The sequence below is a fragment of the Eutrigla gurnardus genome (assembly GCF_963514095.1).
Source record: "Eutrigla gurnardus genome assembly, chromosome: 13".
NCBI classification, from domain to species: Eukaryota; Metazoa; Chordata; class Actinopteri; order Perciformes; family Triglidae; genus Eutrigla; species Eutrigla gurnardus.
This window is the reverse complement of record NC_139936.1, coordinates 12821698-12844884: the sequence shown is the minus strand read 5'-3', so window position 1 is coordinate 12844884 and position 23187 is coordinate 12821698. Positions and strand designations below refer to the sequence as shown.

Genomic DNA, 23187 nt, shown 5'->3' with positions numbered 1-23187 from the left:
ATTTTGTGATTACCAAAGCTAAACGTTAAATGGTTAGTCTCTTCAAAAGAGCAGTTTTTTTATTTGACATTATGCTTCATTATGGCTACTCACTTACGTCCCTGTGTGTCAGACAAAGTTCACCAACTTATGGTTATTTTCTCCTCACTCTCACCCCCCTTCCCCCCCTCACCCCCACTCATGAAACATCAAAGCAGGGCCACACTGAAACTTCAAGCCCATTTTGGCATTGCCCTCCTACCTCCAGATCCAGTAATTACAGCTCATACAAGACATCAACATTATTACTCGTCAAACCACAGTATAATAATACCACAAAACACTTCAAAGAGACAACTCACATTTCAAGGGGAAAATAAAAACTCATGGATTATGCATTAGGAAGGACTGAATCAACCTTCCGAAGCAGCTGGGGTTCAGTTTGTGTTATCTGGAGCGAGACCCCAACTGGATCATCAAGATTAACTCTATGTTGGTGTCATTCGAAAATCAATTTGACATGATTGTTAAAAGTGAGCCGGCCAGTGGTTTGCTGGATCATTTTTCTTTTCTTTTCTTTTTTTACCAGTCTCTGTTTAGCATTTGCAGTGTGCTTGTTTCACATGTAACAATAGGATTATGCAGCAAGTGTGTGTTTGTGTGTGTTGCAGCGCTCTGATAGGTAGCACAGCCTCGCCAACTAAGAATTTTTATATGTATCAATAGTGCCCTCTTGCGTCTTGTGTTTACAATGTAAAAGAAAATTTCAAAATAGCATACTATATAGATTATGAGCATCTATAAAACAAAATGAAACATGGGAAGACTCAGGTCAAAAATAAATTGAGGAGACAAGGAGGTTGCATTAAAAAATTGCATCTTTTATCTGCAGATAACAGTGTTGGCATCATCAAATACAGTGAGTGTAGTGGCAAAAACACATTATGTGCAAAATGATTTGTTGTCAATACTGTTGGTGGACAGCAGATCGCTTAGTATCAATGTTAAATGTGAAAACAAAATGGATATAGACCGACTTTCAGCTCTCTGCCCCTAAGAGTTTATGCTCACTTTAACTGAAAACCTTTTATAAAACCCATAATCATTTTAGCCTGTAATTTGGTATCTGCATCTGTTGTCAGACAATGTGGTGGCACAGGAGCCATCTTTAACACGTAAGCAAACTAGTAATTGTGTTATTTTCCAATTTCACATGGAAAAATGGAAAGTTTTTCTCTTCTTTATCTTAAGGTGTCTGCACTAGGAGAGACTTCGCTGGCCAAGGGGCGCTAACAAACTCAAAGAATGAAATATCCCGCTAAACAGCAATCTCCTTTATTCATCACCATGGACTAGAGTTCCTCTGTGAACAAATTCTCTTTTATTTTCTCTGTTGGTGTTGTTCAAAGTTAATGTTAGAAAACTGAGAGTGTGTGTGTGTGTGTGTGTGTGTGTGTGTGTGTGTGTGTGTGTGTGTGTGTGTGTGTGTGTGTGTGTGTGTGTGTGTGTGTGTGTGTGTGTGTGTGTCAAAACTGCAAATCAATGTAATATTTAGCGCAGTAATAAAACTACATCTTTAATAATGCTGTGACCTACTTCCTGACTGGGAAGTCAACAGTTTCATCATCTCCGCCATCCAACTGCCTCGACGATAAATGTCGCCAACCTTCCCTAATGTCACTGACATGTCGGCCATTTTAATTATTCATGGGGACCGTCTGTCCCATTTATCTTCACATGCTTTAATCAAGTTTGAAGCCTCCAACACCCCCGTCCTCCCTCATTTGTCCATTCAACAGTATGTTTGCCCGTTTACATGGTGCTTGGCCAGAATGTGCATGTAGAAATTAATAAGTGACCTGCAGGCTAAATATTATGTAAAGTAACCAGGATTACATTTGATCCTCTGTATTGTGTTATTGTCATTTTACCACCTTTCAGTCAACGTAATAACAACAATTCACCATTTTATTTTCCACCAAATTAGTAATGATGGGACCTATTATACCTGATTTTATATAGGATAATATGTTCAGGATGACCAAGGATAAGAGAGGTATTAGCATCAGATCATAAAAGCAGGAATATAGTCCAGTTCAACATGTGGTCAAAGCTTGAGTCCAGTTTATTGAACAAGAGTGACACCCTGTGGTTATTTAGGCATAATGGGAGGACTACCTCTCACCACACCTCTGTCCCTCTTCTCAGATAAGAATAAAGAGTAAAAGATATATTCAAATTCTGGTGACCAAACATGTTTGCATATGAATTAACAATCCTAGAAAGATGAAAATGACAGATTTAGTGGTGGTCCAGCAATGACCAAATGTGTACTCAACCAGAAATTAAGAGAGCGTGATTCACACAGAAACATAATAGGCCTACATATTGACTCCAACTGTAGAAGGGACACATAATAGTACACATAAAAAACACATATAAACAAACCCTTTTCTTTAATCAAGCAAGTAATGGGACACGTTCAAATAATGTGTCACACACCATGCATTTGCCAAGCTGTCATTCTATATACAATAGTGTAATAATAATAGTGAAATTACAAAACAGTGTGTTTGTTCATTATTCTACATACAGAATATACTACATTTTTATTTTATTTTCATGGGTAGGCTATGCTGTTGATTTGGGCTGGCTTCTTCAGTTGGTCGTTTTGTCAAATTAGTAACACTTGTGTTTTGTACAGTAAATGACGACGCTATAGCATATATATATTATAATATGTAATATTATAATTTATTTCGCTAAGTTGTTGAAGTAAAAGCTACTTAACTTGTATATATATCACCTAAAAATGTGTTATCATCCTGTTGGCAGGTGTATGCTACCCTGAACTCGCGCTGCTGTCAAGACGCAACTACAAGGACCACAATGCATTGCGGCGAACAAGTCATAATCATGACACATCTTCAACATAGGGGAAAGCTTCCTCTTTGGAAGCGTTTTATTTGCTAATCTCGGGTTGAGGTTGGCTCTGTCTTGTGGTCAGCACTGTGAGAAATAACTACTCGTCTTGACAATTGGAGACTGTCAGGCACTGAATGTGCGCCATATGTGACCCGACGTTACAGCTAGCTTTCTAGCTCAGGAGCTTGCTAAAAGAGAGCTTCACAAGCTAGCAAGCGCTAACGCTAGCTAAGTAAGGAGACGTATCGTTTAACGCTGGAGGGCTACATTCATCAAAGACAGTAACTGATAAGGAAAGGCGTTACCATTGTATCGACAGGACATGTCACAAAGTAACAGCACAAGGTAAGTAAGCAGCGAATTACTGTCTCTAACATAGGTCGTGTAACGGTGTTTGTGTTATGAACTAAAACTACAGATGGCTAGCTAGACTTGACAGCTAAGTAAGCGTCATGATTCGAGAGGGTTAGGGTCAGGTAATTAGCGTTAGCTGAAGTATGAAGTGTTTGCGTAAATTCATTGTGAAACGAACTGTATATTTTGTCAGTACGAGCGACACGGTGTTGGTAAGACTTGGTTGTCGTTTGTTGTGTGTGATGTGTTGGCGTGTGCAACGTTATCACGTGAGTCGCCACAGCACGGAGAGCATAACTCACATTTTCTGCAGTGAAAAAATAACTTTACTGTTGCACTTTGTATAAATGTTGCACGCCGAACTTTGTCAATGAAGGACTTCTTCTCCACTGAAATGTATAATGTTGTGGTATACCGTTAAAAATGACAAACTTTATGTACTTTGCGCACAATAATTGAGATATAGGCTACCCTACAGTACATTAAGGGAGCTTGTAGACACATGATGTGGATTCATTTATACTGCGCATTTTAGTTTCCTGAATCTTCCCGAAGTTACCTTTGCCTGTAGTAAATGTAATGGACAAACAAGTTATAAAACGATTAAGTTTAACTTGGTTTGCATGTAAGCGTTCTCTGTGGTGGCCCACTGACACCTGCTCTCCTTTTCTTAATGGACTTTTTACGTCTATTGGACAGGCTTTGCTGCCAACATACAGAGGTGAAATACTGTACATACAGTACACAGGCATTTCTTTAGTCAGTGCCATTACCCACCCAATAACTTGACCTAGTTCCGTCACTTCTCTGTAGAAATTGTGATACTTAGAATGCCTTTTAGTTATTAACACTTACACAATCAATCTAAAACCTTTAATAACTTAACTATTTCATTTTATTTTTTTAATACACATGACAATAATTTCCACCTGGTCAGTGCACAATAACAGATGCCACACTGGTAGACATTCTTGCCCCATAGAGATTATGTGATACTGGACTTGTGTATCTTCAGCTAATAAAGCATCACACAAACATTGCTTGTGCTGGGCCCTTTTTCAGGTTTTAGGCTCCCTGAAACCTCTTACTCTTATTTATCTTTCTGTTGTGTAACTTGTGGTCTTTCTAGTTCCTATACATTCTAATTAGTCGGTCAATAAAGAAGCTGACTACATTTGTTTCGCATTAAAGGAACTCTCAATGGTGACCAGCTGACACTGTAAGTTTAAGATAGGCCATTGTGGTTTAATGAGCCCCGCTGCCACCTTCAACTGTCTGACCGTTGCAGAAAAGGTTTAAGAACACTTGAGGCTGTTTATGCACACAATACAATGCAACAGAATCAAATTGCAGATCATCCATTTCCGTGATAACATCACAAATGCTGAGCGTTAAATGTATTTGCTGTCAATAATTAGTAACACATTTGCAATATGATCTGGGCTTGACACTGACTGAACTAAAACATTCAATGTTTACACCTCTGTTTATATCTCTGCCCTCTCTCCTGAACAGCAAGCCAGCAGAGGCGCTGAAGTGAAATTACAGGCTAAAGATGACAATGAACACGTCCTTCCCATGGTTTCCAATGAGTCTCACCTGGAGTGGGAGGGTGTTGTGAGAAGGGAGAGAGGAGCACAAGGGGACTTTAAACAAGAATCATGAATCTCCATCAGGTCCTCACAGGGGCTGTCAACCCTGGAGACAATTGTTTCTCTGTAGGGAGCGTCAACAATGTGCCATTCACGGTAAGATATTTTGAGCTCTGGAAATATTTCCCTCCAAGCCAAGGAGGAATTCTGATTCGTGGGAAGTTAGTTAGTGCAGATGATTTTTATTTCTTTGAGTTGGTTTCAATTCTAATGTACTAAGCAGAGAAAAATTACTGTATTTAAAAAGCACTGATGCCAGGTAGCTCACCGACAAATTTTGTAATACACAATGAAAATCCATGAAAATATCCAGTTTCATAATAAAGTATGTGGCACTGGATTCATAATTTTTTTGAGAACATTGGTGATATGAATAATGTATTAGCCTGAAATGTCTGTTTTTGTTGTCTAAAAAATACAAATATGTGATCAAATTAAAACTGAGCTCATTTGACAATTTTTTTCTGAATGGAAACTTCGGTGCCTTTTTCTGCTTGGTCATCATACAGACTGTTAACCTATACTAAACATGAATACACCCTGGTATAACAAAGAACTTGCCAGTGATTTTGTCTCTTACTTCATTCCCTTTGTCCCACAAAGGCCACAAAGGGCTCCATTCCTCATATGTTTGCCAGATAGGGATGTGTTCGCTTGATCAAATGCCTTGTTTCATCAATGCTAGTTTAAAATTGTAGCCAATGTCCTTTTGTCATGTTAACTGATTTTCAGATTGTGCTTTATAGTGCTAATCCACTTCCCTCTACTGCAAGAAGTCCTAGTTTTCTGAAATGTGTCTGAAATACAAATGCATACCTCTGACTGCCTTTACACTCTGTTGAACTAAAAAAAAAAAAAAATCTGAGATACTACTGCAATGCTGTTCAGAGAGTGGATTAATAGGAGAACTATTTCTGTTTGCCTGTCCTCCTGTGAAGGAGGCAGACTTGCAGTGAATCACAGCTCATGTGAAGATCTCCTTCTAAGTGTCACAAAAATAGAGCATTGACTTCTAATCTTGTCTGCTTGTGCTCCGGAGCTGTCATATGGTGGCATGTTTGATGCAGTGACAGTGGCTCCAGGACAAGTGAAGTTCAAGTGACCCTTCATGCAATTATTTCTGGGTGGATCTGAGTGCTAGGTTCATCTCTGTCCCCTTCTTGCTCTCTCCTTGTCTCTTGATAGGCCTATGCGTCAGGTTGTGACGTGGTGATTTTGGGCAGTGACTTTGAGAGACTGCAGATCATCCCAGGGGCCAAACATGGCAACATCCAGGTTGGCTGTGTCGATTGCTCACTGCAGGGTGGACAGGTAAGGTTAATGGAGTAGGTTTATGTCATGTTGGGACTGATTTGCAAACCAGGATATTCCTCAAACACCATACCATTTTTGTTTGTGTAAGAGCTTTATTGGCAACATTAATTTCTTTTAATCAGCTTGAGCTTTCTATCATCAACTCCGAGTGAAAGGGGGGGGGGATCACCCAGTAAAGCAAGTATTGATACAGCAAGCACATTCACTGAAGTAATGCCTCTGATAATCCCTTTAATGAACGAAAGGTCAGATCTAATTATGCAATGTGTAGGCTAAATCGCTCACCTTTTATAATAATAATAATATTTTTGGCAAAAAACTCATCATGCATTATTGCTGTTGTCAGTGTGTTCATGATTCCTCTTTACATTTGAAAAATGACTCCAAGATATTAACGGCAGAAGCCATTACAGCTGGCTCATCATTGTAATTTGAGTTTATTTTCTCATTGGCTGTAGTAGTAGTCTTGTTAAAACAGCAGACAGACGTGATTTAATTGAAACGAGAGGGAAAAAATGCATGCTGAATCCTTTACTACTCGCCTCATGTCATGTGATGTTTAATTAATTTCAGTTGGGCCTGAAGTATCCTCACATGCCTCTAGCATGGTCTAGCATCTGTTTTAAGCTTGCTAAATTGGTATGCTTGCCAGTTCCACCTCACTGCCCCTCGCCACGTTGTGATGTTTGCAATGCTATTTGTTTGCACGGCATTGTTGAGCACGTATCCCCTGAGCTCAGACCGTGTGGTAGCACTTCAGATGCATTCTGTAAGCATTAAAGACCCACTGCGATGACACCTGTATTTTCCTAAATCATTACAATGAATGTGTAATTAGTCACAATCAAATAATCACACATTTATGGGAAACAAAAAAAAAATTGGAGCAAAACATAATCACTGAGAAGAACAGCAACCTACACCGACCTCTGTACTACATTATGTTGTTTGTCCTTACATTTATTGAAAGAACAATACAAAGTGAAATGCGTAGATTTTTTAAAATGTTGATTACCTATCTATTTAAAAGCCTATGTGTTGTTATCAACTGTGTGCAGGGTTTGAAAATAATTACATGCAACACAATGAAGACAGGACAGGGAGTAACCCCAGAGAAATCAGTGGCATCAAACCAACTTTCAAAAACTACACCTTTTAAGATGATGTAATATTTGGCAGCATAATACGATCGCAAAAAATCAGTTGGGATTTTATTACAATCTGACAAAAAATAAAAGTCGTAATTATAACATTTTTTTTTTTTTTTTACCAGAGTGACAGTATAGTGTTAGTTTACAGCATAGAAGTGTTTTTTTTCTCTCCTCTGGAATTTGTTTAAACGTAAACTGTGTCCTAAAAAAGGATACGTGTTCTTTATGTCTCAAAAGATTTTGTGAGACTGCGCTTTGTGAATGTGGCGGCTTGTATGTGTGTGTCGATTGAATACCCACACATTTGCTCGTGCAAGTGTGCGTGACTCACTCCTTCACAGTGTTCATTCTGTGACGCTCGGCTTTATTTACCCCAATAGAGACACAGCTTGTATTATCCGAGACCCGGACCTTATTAAGCTTCTTATTTGTGATCACTGCCCATTCAGTCTGTTTAACATTGTTGCTGTGGGTCCAACAGAAAGCTCTTGAACATGTAGCCCAAAGCAAATTATTAATGGGGGGTGTGCATACGGCAGACAAGTCAGTGTTGACTTAACACAGGGTGGTTCTATCCTCAAGGTATTTTTGGTTTGTTCTTCGGGTACTATACTCTTTTGGTTTCCGATTTTATCTGGTTTACATAGCAAACTGTAGATGTTTTTGTTTTCTCCCAAATAGGATCTGGAATAAGGATCTACATTAATTATTTGCTGACTAAATCGTTAAAAGAATATAATTTTAAAGCTATAAAGTCAATTACATGAACATACAGTTGATCATTTTGCAATGAAGTGTTGTATTTAAATGTAGTTGTAATTTTATTTCAGAAAACATTAAACATGTTTCTTTTTCTTTCTTTTTCTTTTTTCCTGCTGACAGATTGCAGCTTCCTATGGAAGCATCGTTTGTGTCTTTGAGCCTGTTCAGCACCCAGATCAAAAAGACACGCCGACAGTGAGTTGCTTACTTTAACATCATGTTCTACTCATGCATGTGTTTAAATCTTTCTCTTTCTGGCAACGCTCTCATGAAATTTGACATATTGTTCCTCCAAAGAATTTGTGCATAATTCCTACGTTGATATCGGTGTTGATGGAGAAGTCAAGGACTAGTCGTACAGGATGAAAAGATTGAACACAACCCAGTACCTCTTTCATTGCAGAAGTTGCCTGATCTTTCTCCCTGAACAGCTGTTGTCCATGTGGCCTGATCACATGTGGCTCACATGAACTCAACTTCACTGCTGATTATTGTTATGCAGTTGTAACTACTGGTGCAAAGGGGGGGGAATGAACTCATTTATATTGTAATCTATCCAACTTTAAATAAATTTTATTTTTTATTTTGTCTTTTTCCAGAAGTTGAACTGCCAATGGCAGAAGACTGGTCAATTTGCATTAACGTTTATGGTACGGAACCTGGCCTGGCACCCCACAGGTAATTGCATGCAAAGTGCTCTATTAATGTAACATAAATAGCAATATACCCAGTTATGCCCTTGAAAGTGTTAGATAGAGTGAATGTCAATGTGTTTTTGTGCATCTAGGCAGCACTCTGTTAACAGGCTCTAGTAGCCTCCAGTTGTGGTCTAATGATGGGGTGAATGATGAAGTTGAAGAAGTGGGAACGCAGACAGAAATGACCATAAGAGACACTCAATCTGCCTGGAGGTGCATCTGGCAGAGCAAGTAAGAACTGAGAAGAACAAACCTTTGAAGATTGTAATTTTATTGATTTCATTCTTTTGGAAGGAAAGAAATGTTTTTTTTCTGTTCATTTTTAGTATTGTGTTAAATGGACAATTTAGAATTATTAGCTCTTATATTGTTTTATATTCCAATACTGCAGTACATCTGATTTAGATTTTTGTTATTGTTTTTGTAATTAATTTATTGATTTCTGCCTATTGTATTCAGGCTTATAACATTTACGTTGCCATTACTTATATATTATACTCACTAAATATTTTATATCTGAAAAAATACAGTCTTATTGAGTACTGAAAATACTGTTTTGTTGTTTTGTCTGAAGGACAGCCTCTCCAGTCAGTTTAATGAAGTTCTCTCCTGATGGGCAATTCTTTGCTACTGCTGGACAGGTAAGTCAAGCTTAACCAGGATTAAAAATGAATAATTATTTAATTTCATATGCACAACAATTACAAATAAGCAGTATTATAATTGTATTTAGTAGTATGTAAATTAGTGTATGCAAGTCATGTTTGCATTGTCTATTCATATTGGTAATAGGTAATTGGTTTGTAAAATAACTGACCGGTACCAGCTTTTTTTAAGTAAAGTCTTACAATCTAACGACTTTAGCTTATAATAGCACATTCAAAAGTATAGTACCAATCATATCCCTGTTTGTCTCTACTCTTCAGGACGACTGCCTAGTAAAGGTCTGGTACAGCACCAGTAAGTGGAAGTCGGGTGTTTCCAGACTCTTCACACCCCCAGAACCCAGTGTCAGTTTCCAGGGAGAGCTCGCCTTTTCCTTTGTCTACCTGGCCCATCCCCGTTCCGTTACTGGTTTCTCTTGGAGGAAGACCAGTGAATGCATGCCACGGTATGGACTCTGTCAAGGCAACGTTTCACAGCCTTCTCACTGCAGCCATGATTCATTATATTTATTATTGCAATTGGTTCATTTTAACTAAAGCTGAGACAACTGAGAACAATAAGAAAAGCAAAACGTAACAATTCTACAATAATGGCCTGTTTTGTTGGGTAGATGGGTCGTTTTTCTGTTCTGTTAGCCGCACAGTTAACAGTATTTTTGGTACTGATTGTAAATGAAGCAGGTCTTTGTAAAGAGCAAATTCAAAATAGGTCAGCCGCTCTGCAGTATTGCACTCTCACACTACACTATAGCTCCTAGTTCTTCTCTTCTTTGTTACAGCATTGCTAATCTTTTGTGACTGGCAATTGTTTTCTGACCCAAAAGTATAATGTGACACAGTTCACAGCAGATTTAGCATACATGAGTATTATTTTTAATAACTATTAAGAGATTATTGTTATAGTCTACTAAGCTTACTTTCTGCTACAAAATAGGCTTTAAGGAGTAGATCTAGGGGTTGTACTGCTTTGTTGAGTGTTCAGTTGCAGTAATAAAACATCGCCTCTTATTGTATTCTTTGGCATCGTGTTCTGCCTTTGTATTCTAATTGTTTTAACATGTTCCCTTTTCAAATAAACTGGTATGACAGGTTCTGTAATTAGAAGAGATTAGGTTCAGTCATGCCTTTGTCACCCATTACCACTCTTTTTAATCTTCACTTGGCTTTAATTTACCTCTCTACAGGTGTTGCTGCTTTGACCTGCTGTTGAATAGTACTATCAGCATTAGATGATAGAAATCATTACTGTCGAGTTCAGTGCCCTCCAGATCCTCTTTATCATCATCCTTCCTTTTCCCTCCTCTCTCCTAACAGAGGTGCAGTGTGTAATGTTCTGCTCACCTGCTGTAAGGACAGTGTGTGTCGGCTCTGGGCAGAGACGCTGTTGCCGGGTGACGGCCTCCTGTCGGGTTGCCACAGCAACCATGCTTCTAGCCAAAACAGTGACACACCCAGATGTGCTGGCCCTTCTAGCAAAAACGTCTGCAATGGGAAATCGCAAGGAAGAACAACACGGGAAGTAAGCTGCTCTATCAAAATACAGCAAATACTCTCAGTTGCCACTTTATGCTGGAACACCTAAAGACTACCTTAAACAAATGCAGTCTAGGGCAACAGTGCTGCAATATATGCCTTCATAAAGGTTTTAACATTAAAAAAATAAAAAAACAATTATTGCAATTGAAAGTTAGAGTAGTGTTAACTCAACTTGTTGTTTTGGAGGCTCTAATTTACAGTGTCGTAGAATTTTATTGGATTATATTGAATGGTATTTATTATATTTAGTCTACCCTTATTAATACAAATGTTGACAAAATATTAGAAACAGTTATTTTGTAATGTATTCTAATCTGATATAATTCAACAGCACTATAATTCTAACTGCCATAGTGACCAGAAAATGTAATCAACAGGTAGAATTTAGTGCTGTTCTGTTGTATTAGATCACATTAATTATAGATGTGTGTAAATATAATAAATAAATATATTAACTAGATACATTTATCCAAGTAGAGAGAAGGAACTCAGTAATTTCAAATCACATCCTAAAATGTAACTTTAAAAAAATATACTGTATACTCACAAAATACAAAAAGAGTAGCCATAATTTTAGTCATTGTGGAAAAATAAACTGCATAAATGCTGTGATCTCTGGTTCCACCACTGCTAATGTAAGACATCGGGCTGCTGCAGAGATGAGGGAACAAGTGCAAAGGGAGACTGAGAACAAGATAGAATAACAGAGGCTTAGTGAAGTTAAAAGGGAAAATTAATTGGCTATCAAACACGAAGGTTGTTTTTGAAGCTTAGTAGGGCTTAAGACCAGCATCAGTGAAGAAAATTGGCCTCCTTTCTGTAATCTGTGCAACACCTCAAAATTATAACTTTGACTTTTGATGCCTGTATTTCTATTTCATTTTGCTGCTGCTAGCTCACATTTATCATGGTGGTGTCTTCTGCTTTAAGTGAATTACATTGTTGCTGACAGCCTAAATTGGCCCCGAACACAATGCTTAACATCCATTTTTATATGGACATTTAAATGGCTATGGGTCTCACTGTCACTTTCAGAGCTCAGGGCACATTAGATTACAGGATAACAACATATATGCAAATTTCTCCACTGTGCCTTGAGGAGAGTCTGTAAGAGTACATGTGTGGAATAATTCATAAAAACATCACAGTCTGTGCTGGATGATCCAGTCTGAGGTAAGTCTCTCCCTCTTAAACTGAGTGGATGGGCAATACTGAAATAGCCCCATTTTTAGACTTGAAAATCAGGTTTAACCTGCATCGTCATTCCTCAGGCAGCCTGAAAGGGGGAATGTGATTGTTTTTCAAGTTATTTAAGGGGAACTAAACATTTTTTAATTATTTTAATTTCTAAGGAGATGTATGCAAGATCTCATTGTCTCAATGCATTTGTAAGCTATGGAAAACAAATACTGATAAACCCAAGCCAGCCTACATTTATAAGATGTAGATTTATTTTCTGTCACTGCAATCCTGAACCAATGTCAGAATTTCAGCAGGTGGGAACTCTTGTAGGGAATTACATGACATTACATTTTGTTTATTTATCATCTAATTGAATAATACATGTTTCCCTCACAGTTTAATTTCCAAGAATCACTGCACGGCACCTTTTATTGGGATTTCCCCAAGCCCTCTCTTACTGGCTGCCTGCCTCACCATCAGAGTCGACACTACAACCACAAGAGGAGCAGCAGCAGCATGCCTCATGCCAACGCTCTCTGCCACTTCCACATCGCTGCCAGCATCAACCCTGCCACAGGTTAAACTCCATACACATACATTTCTGCGACTAACTTGATAATCCTGTTTTACCTTCATTACCATTATCTTGTAGAGCAGCAAACAAACCTTCCACAATTAGTGAAGAAGAATTTGAAGCTGCATGATGGAACAAAGCATTTGTTAACATTCCTGTTGCCCTCAAATGTTTTAACATCTGTTACTTTTAAACTGTCAGAAAATGATTATCATCAAAATTGTTACCCAGGTTCATGCTTCAGGTATGTCATGTTTGTTGACAACCTAAATAACCCATTAAATCACTTGACTTTCCATATTTGGAAGTTAACACATTTGTCCTGTGCACACTTGTGTGACATTGAAAACGTATCATTATGTTAATTTTACGTTAACCTATTTGCACCCATTTAATTAGAAAAAAAAAAACTAAATATCAAGCCAAAAACATAATGTTAACCCTGTCTTTTAGAGAAACTAAATATTGAAGGATATCAGGAGGGTTAAAGAGGAGGAAAGTACATAGGACACCTACCGTACAGCAGCATGTTAGTTATTCATAAACCATAGAGACTGAGTAGGTAGTTTGCTCTGCTTGATTTAAAATCAGCTGGAGGTTAGAGGGCTTCAACTCTGTATTTCTTACAGCAAATTAATGATATACACATTGTTTATTGCCTGGGGCATGTTTATCTAACATGTCAGTCAAGTGAGAGCTGCTTAGATTAAGGTGTTTGTTCCTCTTTGTGTTTTTGTAAGGAGTTTAATTTGACCTGAATCTTGGGGCAAAGACTTGTATTTATTTCAGCCTTGAGGCTGAGAAGTCCTGAATTATATTTAAGTCTATTCCAAATTGTTCTCATATTCATGAATGTTAATTAATAAATAGTGTTTTTGCCATTTCCATAATGCAATGTAAATTGAATTTGCAACGTTGTAACCTCTTAACAACCTTTGGTCTTTCTCACAGACATTCCTTTGCTGCCCTCCATCTCCTCTCTGAGTGCCGTGGATGACGAGGAACCTGGAGGTCCATTTACTGTCCACTGGCTCAACAACAAAGAGCTTCACTTCACTTTAGCCATGGAAGTCTTCCTCCAGCAGCTCCGAGGCAGCCTGGAGCAACAGAACGAATGCTCCCATGGAGGTACAGAAAATATTTCGATCAGGTGGTAACACTGTATTTTAAGGTGTGCACATATGAAGCTGCTTTACAAGCAAAAGTCAGATCTTTACATATTGCATAAGTCTTACATACCGATATTCAATTTACATGTGGGCACTATGATTTGCATTCTTCTTCAGAGCCTGAAGATGACGATAATTTTGATGAGGAAGATAACAGTAGCAGGAGAAGTGACTCCCAAGGACCAGAGGCTGCAGAGCTACCTCTGGAAGCCGTGAAGCACCAGGTGGACGTGCTGTTGGAAGAGTGGAATAAAGGAGCAGACATGTTGTTCAGTATTCATCCCATGGACGGCTCTCTGTTAGTCTGGCATGTGGACTGGTTAGATGAATACCAGCCAGGAATGTTTAGACAAGCTCAGGTATGTCCGCTGTTGATGTGATTTAAATTAATTTGATTGAGCCATTCTTACCACTAACTCAGAGCTGTACATTTGAATTGCTCTAGACTGAATTGCTTTGATGTCTTTTCTTTCCTCTCTCAGGTGTCCTTTGTGTCCCGTATACCTGTTGCATTCCCTACAGGGGATGCCATCTCCTTGAGCCACAGTGTGGTTATGTATGCCTGCAACAAGAACGTAGATCTGGCTATCCAACATGGCAGACAGCGGCCACCTGGGGGTACATTGCCTCAAACCAAATCTGCTCTAATAAGCTACGGAGGTCAAGGAAAAGCTGCACCCAGCAGTAGTCTAAGACTAAGCATTTTCACCCCCAACGTCCTTATGATTTCCAAACACGCTGATGGGTCACTTAACCAATGGGCGGTCAGCTTCGCAGAGGACTCTGCTTTCTCCACTGTGCTCAGCGTCTCGCACAAGTCACGGTACTGTGGCCACCGCTTCCACCTTAATGACTTGGCCTGTCACTCTTTATTGCCTCTACTCCTCACCACCTCACACCACAATGCTTTGAGGACGCCAGAGGCAGACAGCATCCTGGCTCCAGTCGCCTACTCCTCTGGTTTCTCTCATCCAGCATCTCTTCCTCGAGGGTCACGACCCAGCCGGGTGTCCCTGGGTGTAGTTTCCCAGGATCCCAATGCAATCTACAGTGAGCTGATTTTATGGAGAGTGGACCCTGTCGGCCCGCTGTCTCTGTCAGGCGGGGTGTCCGAGCTAGCTCGAATCAATTCCCTCCATGCATCAGCGTTTGCTAATGTAGCCTGGCTGCCCATATTCATTCCCAGCAGCTGTTTAGGTAAGAAAATATTTTTATTATTTGGAGATTGTTAAAGTAACTGAGGATAAAGTAATCAGAAATCAAGCTATTAAGGAAAATGGTATTTTACTGAATAAAAATAAACAAATTATACTAGCTTAGGACATTAAATCCCTGTAGATATTTTTAGAGCAGTTTTTTAGGTCATCCTCATCTGTATAAACATGTCCTTTAAAAACAACTTCTTTCATTAAATCCACAAAGGCTTTTCCAAATAACATCTTAGTCTTTTCAGAGTATATAAGTCTATCTCTTTATAAATGGAGCCATTGAGTTAGAATATTTCTTGTTTGTTAAATGAACTGTACCGCAGTGCTGTCTGTATTTGTTTACAAGCGTAATAGGGGACCCTGTTTGAATTTCTTTTGTCTTTCCTTCTTTAGGTGTGTACTGTAACTCTCCCAGCGCCTGTTTCGTGGCAAGTGACGGCCACTCACTCAGGCTATATCAGGCTGTTATTGAAGCGAAGAAACTCCTGAGTGAGCTCTCCAATCCTGAGATATCAGTAAGTCCTGAAATAGGATTCTCAAACTCTGCAGGGTGTAGTCAGCATTGCCATGACAATGGTTTATACACACCAATACCAGCAAATTAGTGTTTCCCTTTGGCCCCTTAAATAATCGGTGAGGTTATAATATGCTGTTAATTTGCAGTCATCACATTTCATTTGCACAGGAGCACAATTAAATAAATAAGATGAATAATGATAATAAATCATCCTTCTAATGCAATGCATCAGAGTGGAATCCAGCAAGAAATGTTTGTTATTTAGTTTTTATGATGTATTACAGAGAGCATACATAGTCATTTGTATAGAATGTTATTTCTTGCATTTCTCATTTTCTGAAGCACAATCTGAAGCTCACCAATTGTATGTTTAATTGCCCAAATTATATGTAAACGTTAATGTGTGTTTCTCTTTAGAAATATGTTGGGGAGGTGTTCAACATCATCAGTCAGCAATCCACAGCAAAACCAGGGTGTATTATCGAGCTGGATGCCATTACTGAATTTGTAAGTACACATAAATAGAAATAGTGTATTTAAAAAAATGTTGCATACTATCTCTGCTTGTTGTAAAGAGATACTGTTTACAACAGAAAAGGATATTAACTTTAACCTGTCTTCTGAAATAAAGCATATTTAAACTGTAACATTTAAAAGCCATTCTTTAATTGCAGATCATTTGGTAGCATAATACAGTCTGCAGTAGACTGCTGAGTGAATGATAGGTATATATATATATATATATAACTAAAAACAGGTGCCAAACAGAACCTTATTTCATCCGCAGTTTTCATGTGTGTGCACGTGTGAATAATTGCTGAGAGCTGGCATTAAGATGGCAAAGTGAAGGTGTCATGGGAGACTGGTGAGAGATCTCAACACCAACAACACTAAAGATATGTGGCAGTCGATCCAGAATGTCACAGCCTAGAAAAGCAGGAGCAACAAATTGTGTAGGATGCCGCGCTGCTAAATGAGCTGAACACCTTTTATGCTCGCTTTGACCTCCTCAACAAAGAGTCAGCTGTCAAAGTATGCCCCGCCTCAAGAAGATTGGCTGCTGTCGGTATCCACAGCGGATGTGAGAAAACCCCCCGATAGAGTGAATATGAGGAAAGCTGCTGGGCCTGATAACGTTGTGTACTAAGAATATGTGCCAACCACCTAGATGATGTTATTACATTACTGACATCAACATCAGTGTCACAAGCATCAGCATCCAACACAATCTTTCACATGAAACTGATTGGTAAATTTAGAAATCTGGGCTTGAGTTCCGCACTCAGGAACTGGCTATTAGACTTCTTCACAAAAAGACCCCAGGCAGTTGGGATTGGCAGCCAAACCTCCTCCACTCTAGTGTTGAACACCAGAGCTCCTCAGCGCTGTGTGCTCAGCCCCCTCCTGTTCATGCTGCACACCCACGCCTGCAACCCCGACATGAAAAGAACTCTTATTGGGAAGTTTGCAGATGACACTGCTGTCATGTCACTGCTAGATTACAAAAAAATGATGAGAATCCATATAGAGAGGAAATCACCAATCAGCCAGAGTGGTGCTCGGGTGGTGCTCTGTATTTCTTCAGGAAATTTAAGAAGGTAAAATCCCTGTGCCAAGTTGTTGTTAACTTTTAAGGAGGAGCAGTAGAAAGCATCCTGACTGATTCATTACAAACTGGCATGGGACGTGCACTGCCAAGGGCAGGAGGGCTCTACAGCCGGTGATAAAAACACCCAGAACATTATTGGTACCCATCTACCGAGCGCCAGTGATATGGATGACAGGTGGTGCCTGCGAAGAGAAAAAACCAACCCCTTCCACAGCCTGTTCACCCCGCTGCCGTCTGAAAAGAGATACAGAAGTACCAGCTGCCATACCACCAGACTTCAGAGCAGCTTCATTCCTGAGGCTGTCAGACTCCTTAATTTACCCTGAACCATTTACCATATATATTGATATAGTTGTTTTTGTGTGTATTTTTCTTTTGTAGAAAGCGGGACTACAAACACATTGTTGTTGTTAAAATTAAATTGAATTAACATAACTTGTATCTGTGCCAATGCCACTGCGTATCCGCTCCACAGTCTGTATCTGATTTGTTGTTGTTGTTGTTGTTTTCTACAGCAGGGGAAGGAGACCCAGCTCCTGCATATTTTTGAGGAGGATCTGATCCTTGGCAGTGAGAGAACGGAGAGCACGGAGCAAACTGGTAGTTCTCCTCACACTGGTACACACAAATATGTTCTAACTACTTAAAGATGTATATATTTTTTTAAAGTTTCATATCAAATGCACTATCATCAAACACATTAACAGCTGACCTGTTCACTATCTTCTCTGTGCGTCATATTTTTTCCCTGCAGCCTCAAGTGGGGCGACTTTCTCTGCACGTTTTTTCCTTGTGGTGGTCGAATTGACCCCGACAGGCCGCTCGCTCCTCCACATGTGGCATCTCCATCTTGCTGCTCAACCCATCACCATGGGTGGGTACTTTAAACAAAAGATTTAAAGTTCACAGGCTGTGGGAAATTAATTCGCTGTCAAAAAAATAAATGAGAGTTTAGAAGACCTGAGGAACTGGAAGCCTGGAAACATTGTGATGTCCATTAGCGAGCAATAATCCACGAATGTGAAGGTGTAATAGAAGCTATTTTTATTTTGTATAGAACATGTAGAATTAGTAAATGTTTTTTTATGGACTCTTAAAATGCAAAAAAAATGTCTAATGCAGTACTGTCACAGAGTAATATATAAAAAAGTACAAAAACAAAAATATTAAGCTTTTCTTAATATTATTCTTCCTGTCCACAGAAGAGACCCCGACGGAGAAGAATGCCACATCAGCTTCTCCGATGAACAGCTCTACCCTGAGCTTTGACTCGTTTACTTCTCCAGTAACTCAGAAGAGTAAACCGTGCACTTCAAATCTGCAGAGTGCCTGTCGCCTCAGCCTCACAACACACAGGTTATACAGCCAAGAGTTGGCTCTGCCAGATGGGGTAGAAGCCATCAGTGTAACACCCTCAGCAGGTGAGTGACAATAAGGAGCACAGCTTCCTTTTAAACCATAGATGCTGACCTAAATGACCTTTTAACGGAATATAGACATTTCTTTTCGACCAAGAAAGAGCTACTACTATTATATTTGTAGGAATATAATATATTGTAGGAATTAAAACATTTTAACTGACAAACAGGTGTTGAAAAAGGCTGTGGAAAAGGATTACTCAATGATTTTACTAAATGATTGATGAATAATAGTTTAATTTAAAAATTAGTAACTTTCTTGCCTAATAGTGCATTTAAACTCTTCCCAGGTCACCTGAGCGCGTCATGTTCTCTGCCAGCTGATCGTGTGCCTTATCTCCTTGCTACTTCCTGTTCTGATGGAAAGGTGCGCTTCTGGAGGTGTAATGTCATCGCTGTACAGCCTTCCAGTATGGACAACTTACAGTACCAGTGGGAAGAGTGGTCTCTCCTGGTGGAGGAGGGCCTTCCCAACAGCAGCACAGTAAGCGTGCAAGGTCATCCCATAGAGGTCAGCTGCTGTCACTCGGGACGGATTGCAGTCGCCTACAGGCAGATACCAAAAGCACCTCTGAACTCAACACCTTATCTGAACTCTCAAGGACTGTTGACATCTCCTCCTACCCAGACTTCCTCCCCTTATATGCATAACACCAAAACCCACCTGACCCCAACCCTGACTGTACAGTGTAGCCCAAATATCACTCCAACTCCCAATGCAGCAAGCACTAGAGAGCCATTGGTCCACATTGGCATCTTCCAGTGCGAGTCCACTGGTGGATCGCAGTGGACTCTAGAGCAGATCATAGTCCTGGACAACACGGATCCCACAACTGGAACTGCCACTATTCCAGGAACTATGGAACTCCCTATACCTAACCAGGACTGTCCTGTTTCTACCAGCAAGAGTCTGGTTCATTTGGACTGGGTCTCCCAAGAAGATGGGTCACATGTTCTGACTGTTGGTATTGGGACAAAGATTTATATGTACGGCCGTCTCTCTGGGAAGCCTCCTGAACTTGGTTTGACATCTGATGCCAGCAGAGACCAGAGCTTGTCTCGCATGGTTCTGCTTCGTTCAGTTGATCTGGTCTCCTCTGTTGAAGGCTCATTACCCATTCCAGTCTCCCTCTCCTGGGTAAGAGATGGCATCTTAGTTGTAGGCATGGAATGTGAGATGCACGTCTACTCCCAGTGGCAGCCCCCATCACCATCCAAACCCAATCCCCAGATTGGCCAAGACACAGATATCAGTAGCAGCGTCTCCTCCATAATCTCAGCCATCAGACAGAGCCAGGAGGACGGTCTCAGCTCTAGTGCCCCCACATCTTCACTAGCTCCGCCCAAAAAGGCCCTGACAAGATCAATGATGAGCCTGGCTCAGAAACTTAGTGGGAAGAGAACGGCTTACGACCTACCTGTTGAAAAGGAAGATTCTGGGCTTTTTGAAGCAGCTCATCAACTGTTTCCCACTCTGCCCCAGTACCATCCTGTACAGTTACTGGAACTCATGGATCTAGGGAAGGTTAGTTAAAGAAATAACTTAATTACTGTCCTCTCCTATTTGATCTTTTCTAATTAGATTATTTTTCATTTATTAAAGCACATTCTCCACAAATGATGGGTCAGTTAATGCAATTTAATTTCATTGGTTTTAAAGCTGTAGTATAAGCAGACCAGTACATTTAAAAAAAAATTACATTGGCCAGAAATTTGACATTTGTTGTGATTGGTATTTTAAATATCTATGTGTAAATAATTTTTCTATCTGAAGGTACACCGTGCCAAAGCCATCCTCTCCCACCTGGTGAAATGTATTGCTGGAGAAATTGTGGCACTCTCCAGTACCACAAATCCTGAGAAACGTGTGCGCTCTCGAACCATCAGCGCTGGAGGCAGCACAGCCAGGGACCGGAAGATGTTCAGCAAAGCAGAGAACTCCACCCCTGACTACACGGAGATAAACTCCATCCCTCCCCTGCCTCTTTACGCCCTGCTGGCTGCCGATGAGGACACATCACCAAAGCCTGGTGGGTATTTCAGAAGTACTTAAATATGGGTTAGGCAGGTTTTTTTGAGGGGTGTCATTGGGCAAAAAATCTATAATTACCTTTAATTGAAGTGGTCTGAGGGGATGAGATGATGAGATACTACAGTCGCAGGTCATTTCAGAGAGGGCGTTCCTATTGGCTGTGCTACAAGTGCAGATACGCATGCACGTTCCTTCATATGGTGAAGTCTGATACAATGCCGGAACATTCTTCAGAAAAAGTTGCTGTTCCTAAGCTACAATGTGACTTCTCAAAAACATACTTACATAAAGACTGACGATATATGCAGTAGAACACATGTCGGTATCGGCTAAGGGTCTGGAGAGAAAGGTGGAGGTGAAATTGTTGCAAATAGTTTAGCTTTCTGCTGACTGTAGCCAAAGACTCGCAGCTACCTAGGACCTTGAATCACAGCATCTCATCTCAAAAGGCTTGACAGCCCCACAAGTTTGCAAATAAAACCGCCATATATTTGCATCAGGAACACAGTCATGATTAGGATGATGTTTGAAATGAATGCCTAGTACTTGAACAAGTAACGGTATGAAGCGTGTGCATTATGTCCCTTCTTGTCTCGTGGGAGGGGCTTCGGACAAAACTACAGGATGTGGAATGGATTATCAAATTCTGGTATCTCTTTTTGTTGTTTTGCCTTTTCCAATGAACTGCCTCCCCCAGCTTTAACTTAGTTCAAGTAAAGCAAAATTAAAGATGGGAAATTACAATAATCAACCAAGCAAAAGTGGACAAAAATGTTTACTTGCTGTAATTAGATTTTTTTTTTTAAATGAAGACATGTCCTCTGCACCTTGGCTACAAAGGTTAATTGTTTTTGAAGAGTTTTCACCAGCTGATATAAGATAGAACATATAGGTAGAGATGAACCACTTACTTTAAGGCTTAATCTTAAAAACTACTTGGGAGGTAGAGATGATTTACTAATGTTAAAACACTGCAGTTGTGGATATAAAAAGTGGTTGAACTGTTTGAGCTTTTTCTGCTGTGTTTAATTGAAAGGGGTGAAACGGAAGTTTTTAACTTTGTCAGAATATAAGTGGAAAAGCAACCATTTTTAGCCAGCTGCCTCAAAGTGTAAGAGACTGAGAATAATATGCTGCTGTTTCATCCAGTTTTCCCTTATTTCCCTCTCGGGGGATATGAAGTGAGAAGAATGAAAGCAAAAGATGTTACATAGAATAAACAGCTCCTGCTCTTTTGTATTTTAATTGAATCTACTGTCTCCCCAGCAGGAGGTCGATTGTCTCCTATGAAATACTTGTCTTGTGTAATTTAGCTATGTCTTGTGTCCCCCTACAGATAAATTGTCCAGTGTAGGTGGAGATAGCGGGCACGGTTCCAGTCATACTGATGTTTATGATGAGCTCTTTCATACACCCAGCATTGTGGACCTGGACCCTCTGGACGATGATCAAGAGGAAGCGAGGAACAAGGTCAGGATCTCTTGACTTATGCTTGGTTAAAAGAGAATTTCTAAAAATGTAGTAAAGTAGACGGCAACATTTTAGTCTCTTTTGGGATTCCAGTGTGAAGCTAAGATTGTGCATGTCACATTCATTTTTGATATTAGAATAAAGATTAAAGCCCAGCCACGAAGGCCTTAGTTCATGCATTAAACCCTGCCTTGTGTTTGCTTTGTCTCTGGATGTCAAAGATTTGGAAAAGCTGGTATAATTAAGTATAAGTGCAATTATAGTTACACACAATATTGCGTGCATTTTCTTCAGCGTATGAACTCAGCAATGACCATTTCTTCCTTTTAATGTTATTTCCCGCCTTTCTCTGGAAATTAGAAATACAATACGTTTTACAGACTGTCTTCTGTCTTGTTCCCTATCTGTAGGTCATTGACCTGTCCCAGTACAGTCCCACATACTTTGGTCCAGAACATGCTCAGGTTCTGTCCAGTCACCTCCTTCATTCCAGTTTGCCAGGATTAACCAGAATGGAGCAGATGTCTCTCATGGCTCTGGCCGACACCATTGCTACCACAAGCACAGACCTCAAGGACAGCCAGGGCAAGAGCAAAGGTACAAAAAAAAAAACACAACATTAGGGCTCTTCAAATGGATAGAAATGCAGTAGATAAATGCATCATGATATCATGTTTTGAAGAGCTGTCACTGATTTACCAGGTGGAGAGACGCTGGATGAATGTGGCCTGAAGTTCTTGCTCGCCGTCAGACTCCACACCTTCCTCTCTACCTCCCTGCCTCCAGCTCACCGAGCACAGCTACTGCGGCAAGGTAAAGTGCTATGATGGTTTCATAACTGTCACAAAAGAGCAGATTGTACCATTTAACTCACTGTACACGGCCACATTGATAAAAAAATATTCTGTTTCTAGTTCAGCCAGACCAACATCGATGTTTCTCAAAATTAGCACACATTGTCAGTCAATGGCA

The 23187-nt window shown here is 39.9% G+C and overlaps 1 protein-coding gene across 4 annotated transcripts in view; it reads left to right on the top strand.

Moving 5' to 3' along the window:
- The first annotated feature begins 2893 nt into the window (after nt 1-2893).
- dmxl1 (Dmx like 1) overlaps nt 2894-23187 on the top strand; it is a 46593-nt gene continuing 26299 nt past the window's right edge. For 3 of the 4 annotated variants that reach the window (XM_084024651.1, XM_084024649.1, XM_084024648.1), the window contains exons 1-23: nt 2894-3249; nt 4774-5006; nt 6096-6221; nt 8258-8332; nt 8737-8815; nt 8925-9066; nt 9410-9476; nt 9762-9946; nt 10815-11019; nt 12615-12795; nt 13744-13920; nt 14079-14320; nt 14444-15158; nt 15563-15684; nt 16104-16193; nt 17811-17913; nt 18050-18169; nt 18498-18716; nt 19004-20238; nt 20488-20743; nt 22082-22215; nt 22626-22812; nt 22918-23028. In XM_084024651.1, the coding sequence (XP_083880777.1) occupies nt 4920-5006; nt 6096-6221; nt 8258-8332; nt 8737-8815; nt 8925-9066; nt 9410-9476; nt 9762-9946; nt 10815-11019; nt 12615-12795; nt 13744-13920; nt 14079-14320; nt 14444-15158; nt 15563-15684; nt 16104-16193; nt 17811-17913; nt 18050-18169; nt 18498-18716; nt 19004-20238; nt 20488-20743; nt 22082-22215; nt 22626-22812; nt 22918-23028 (4858 nt within the window). In that variant the 5' untranslated portion in view covers nt 2894-3249; nt 4774-4919. The remainder of the gene's footprint in view (nt 3250-4773; nt 5007-6095; nt 6222-8257; nt 8333-8736; nt 8816-8924; nt 9067-9409; nt 9477-9761; nt 9947-10814; nt 11020-12614; nt 12796-13743; nt 13921-14078; nt 14321-14443; nt 15159-15562; nt 15685-16103; nt 16194-17810; nt 17914-18049; nt 18170-18497; nt 18717-19003; nt 20239-20487; nt 20744-22081; nt 22216-22625; nt 22813-22917; nt 23029-23187) is intronic. The other variant, XM_084024650.1, reaches the window with a different exon arrangement.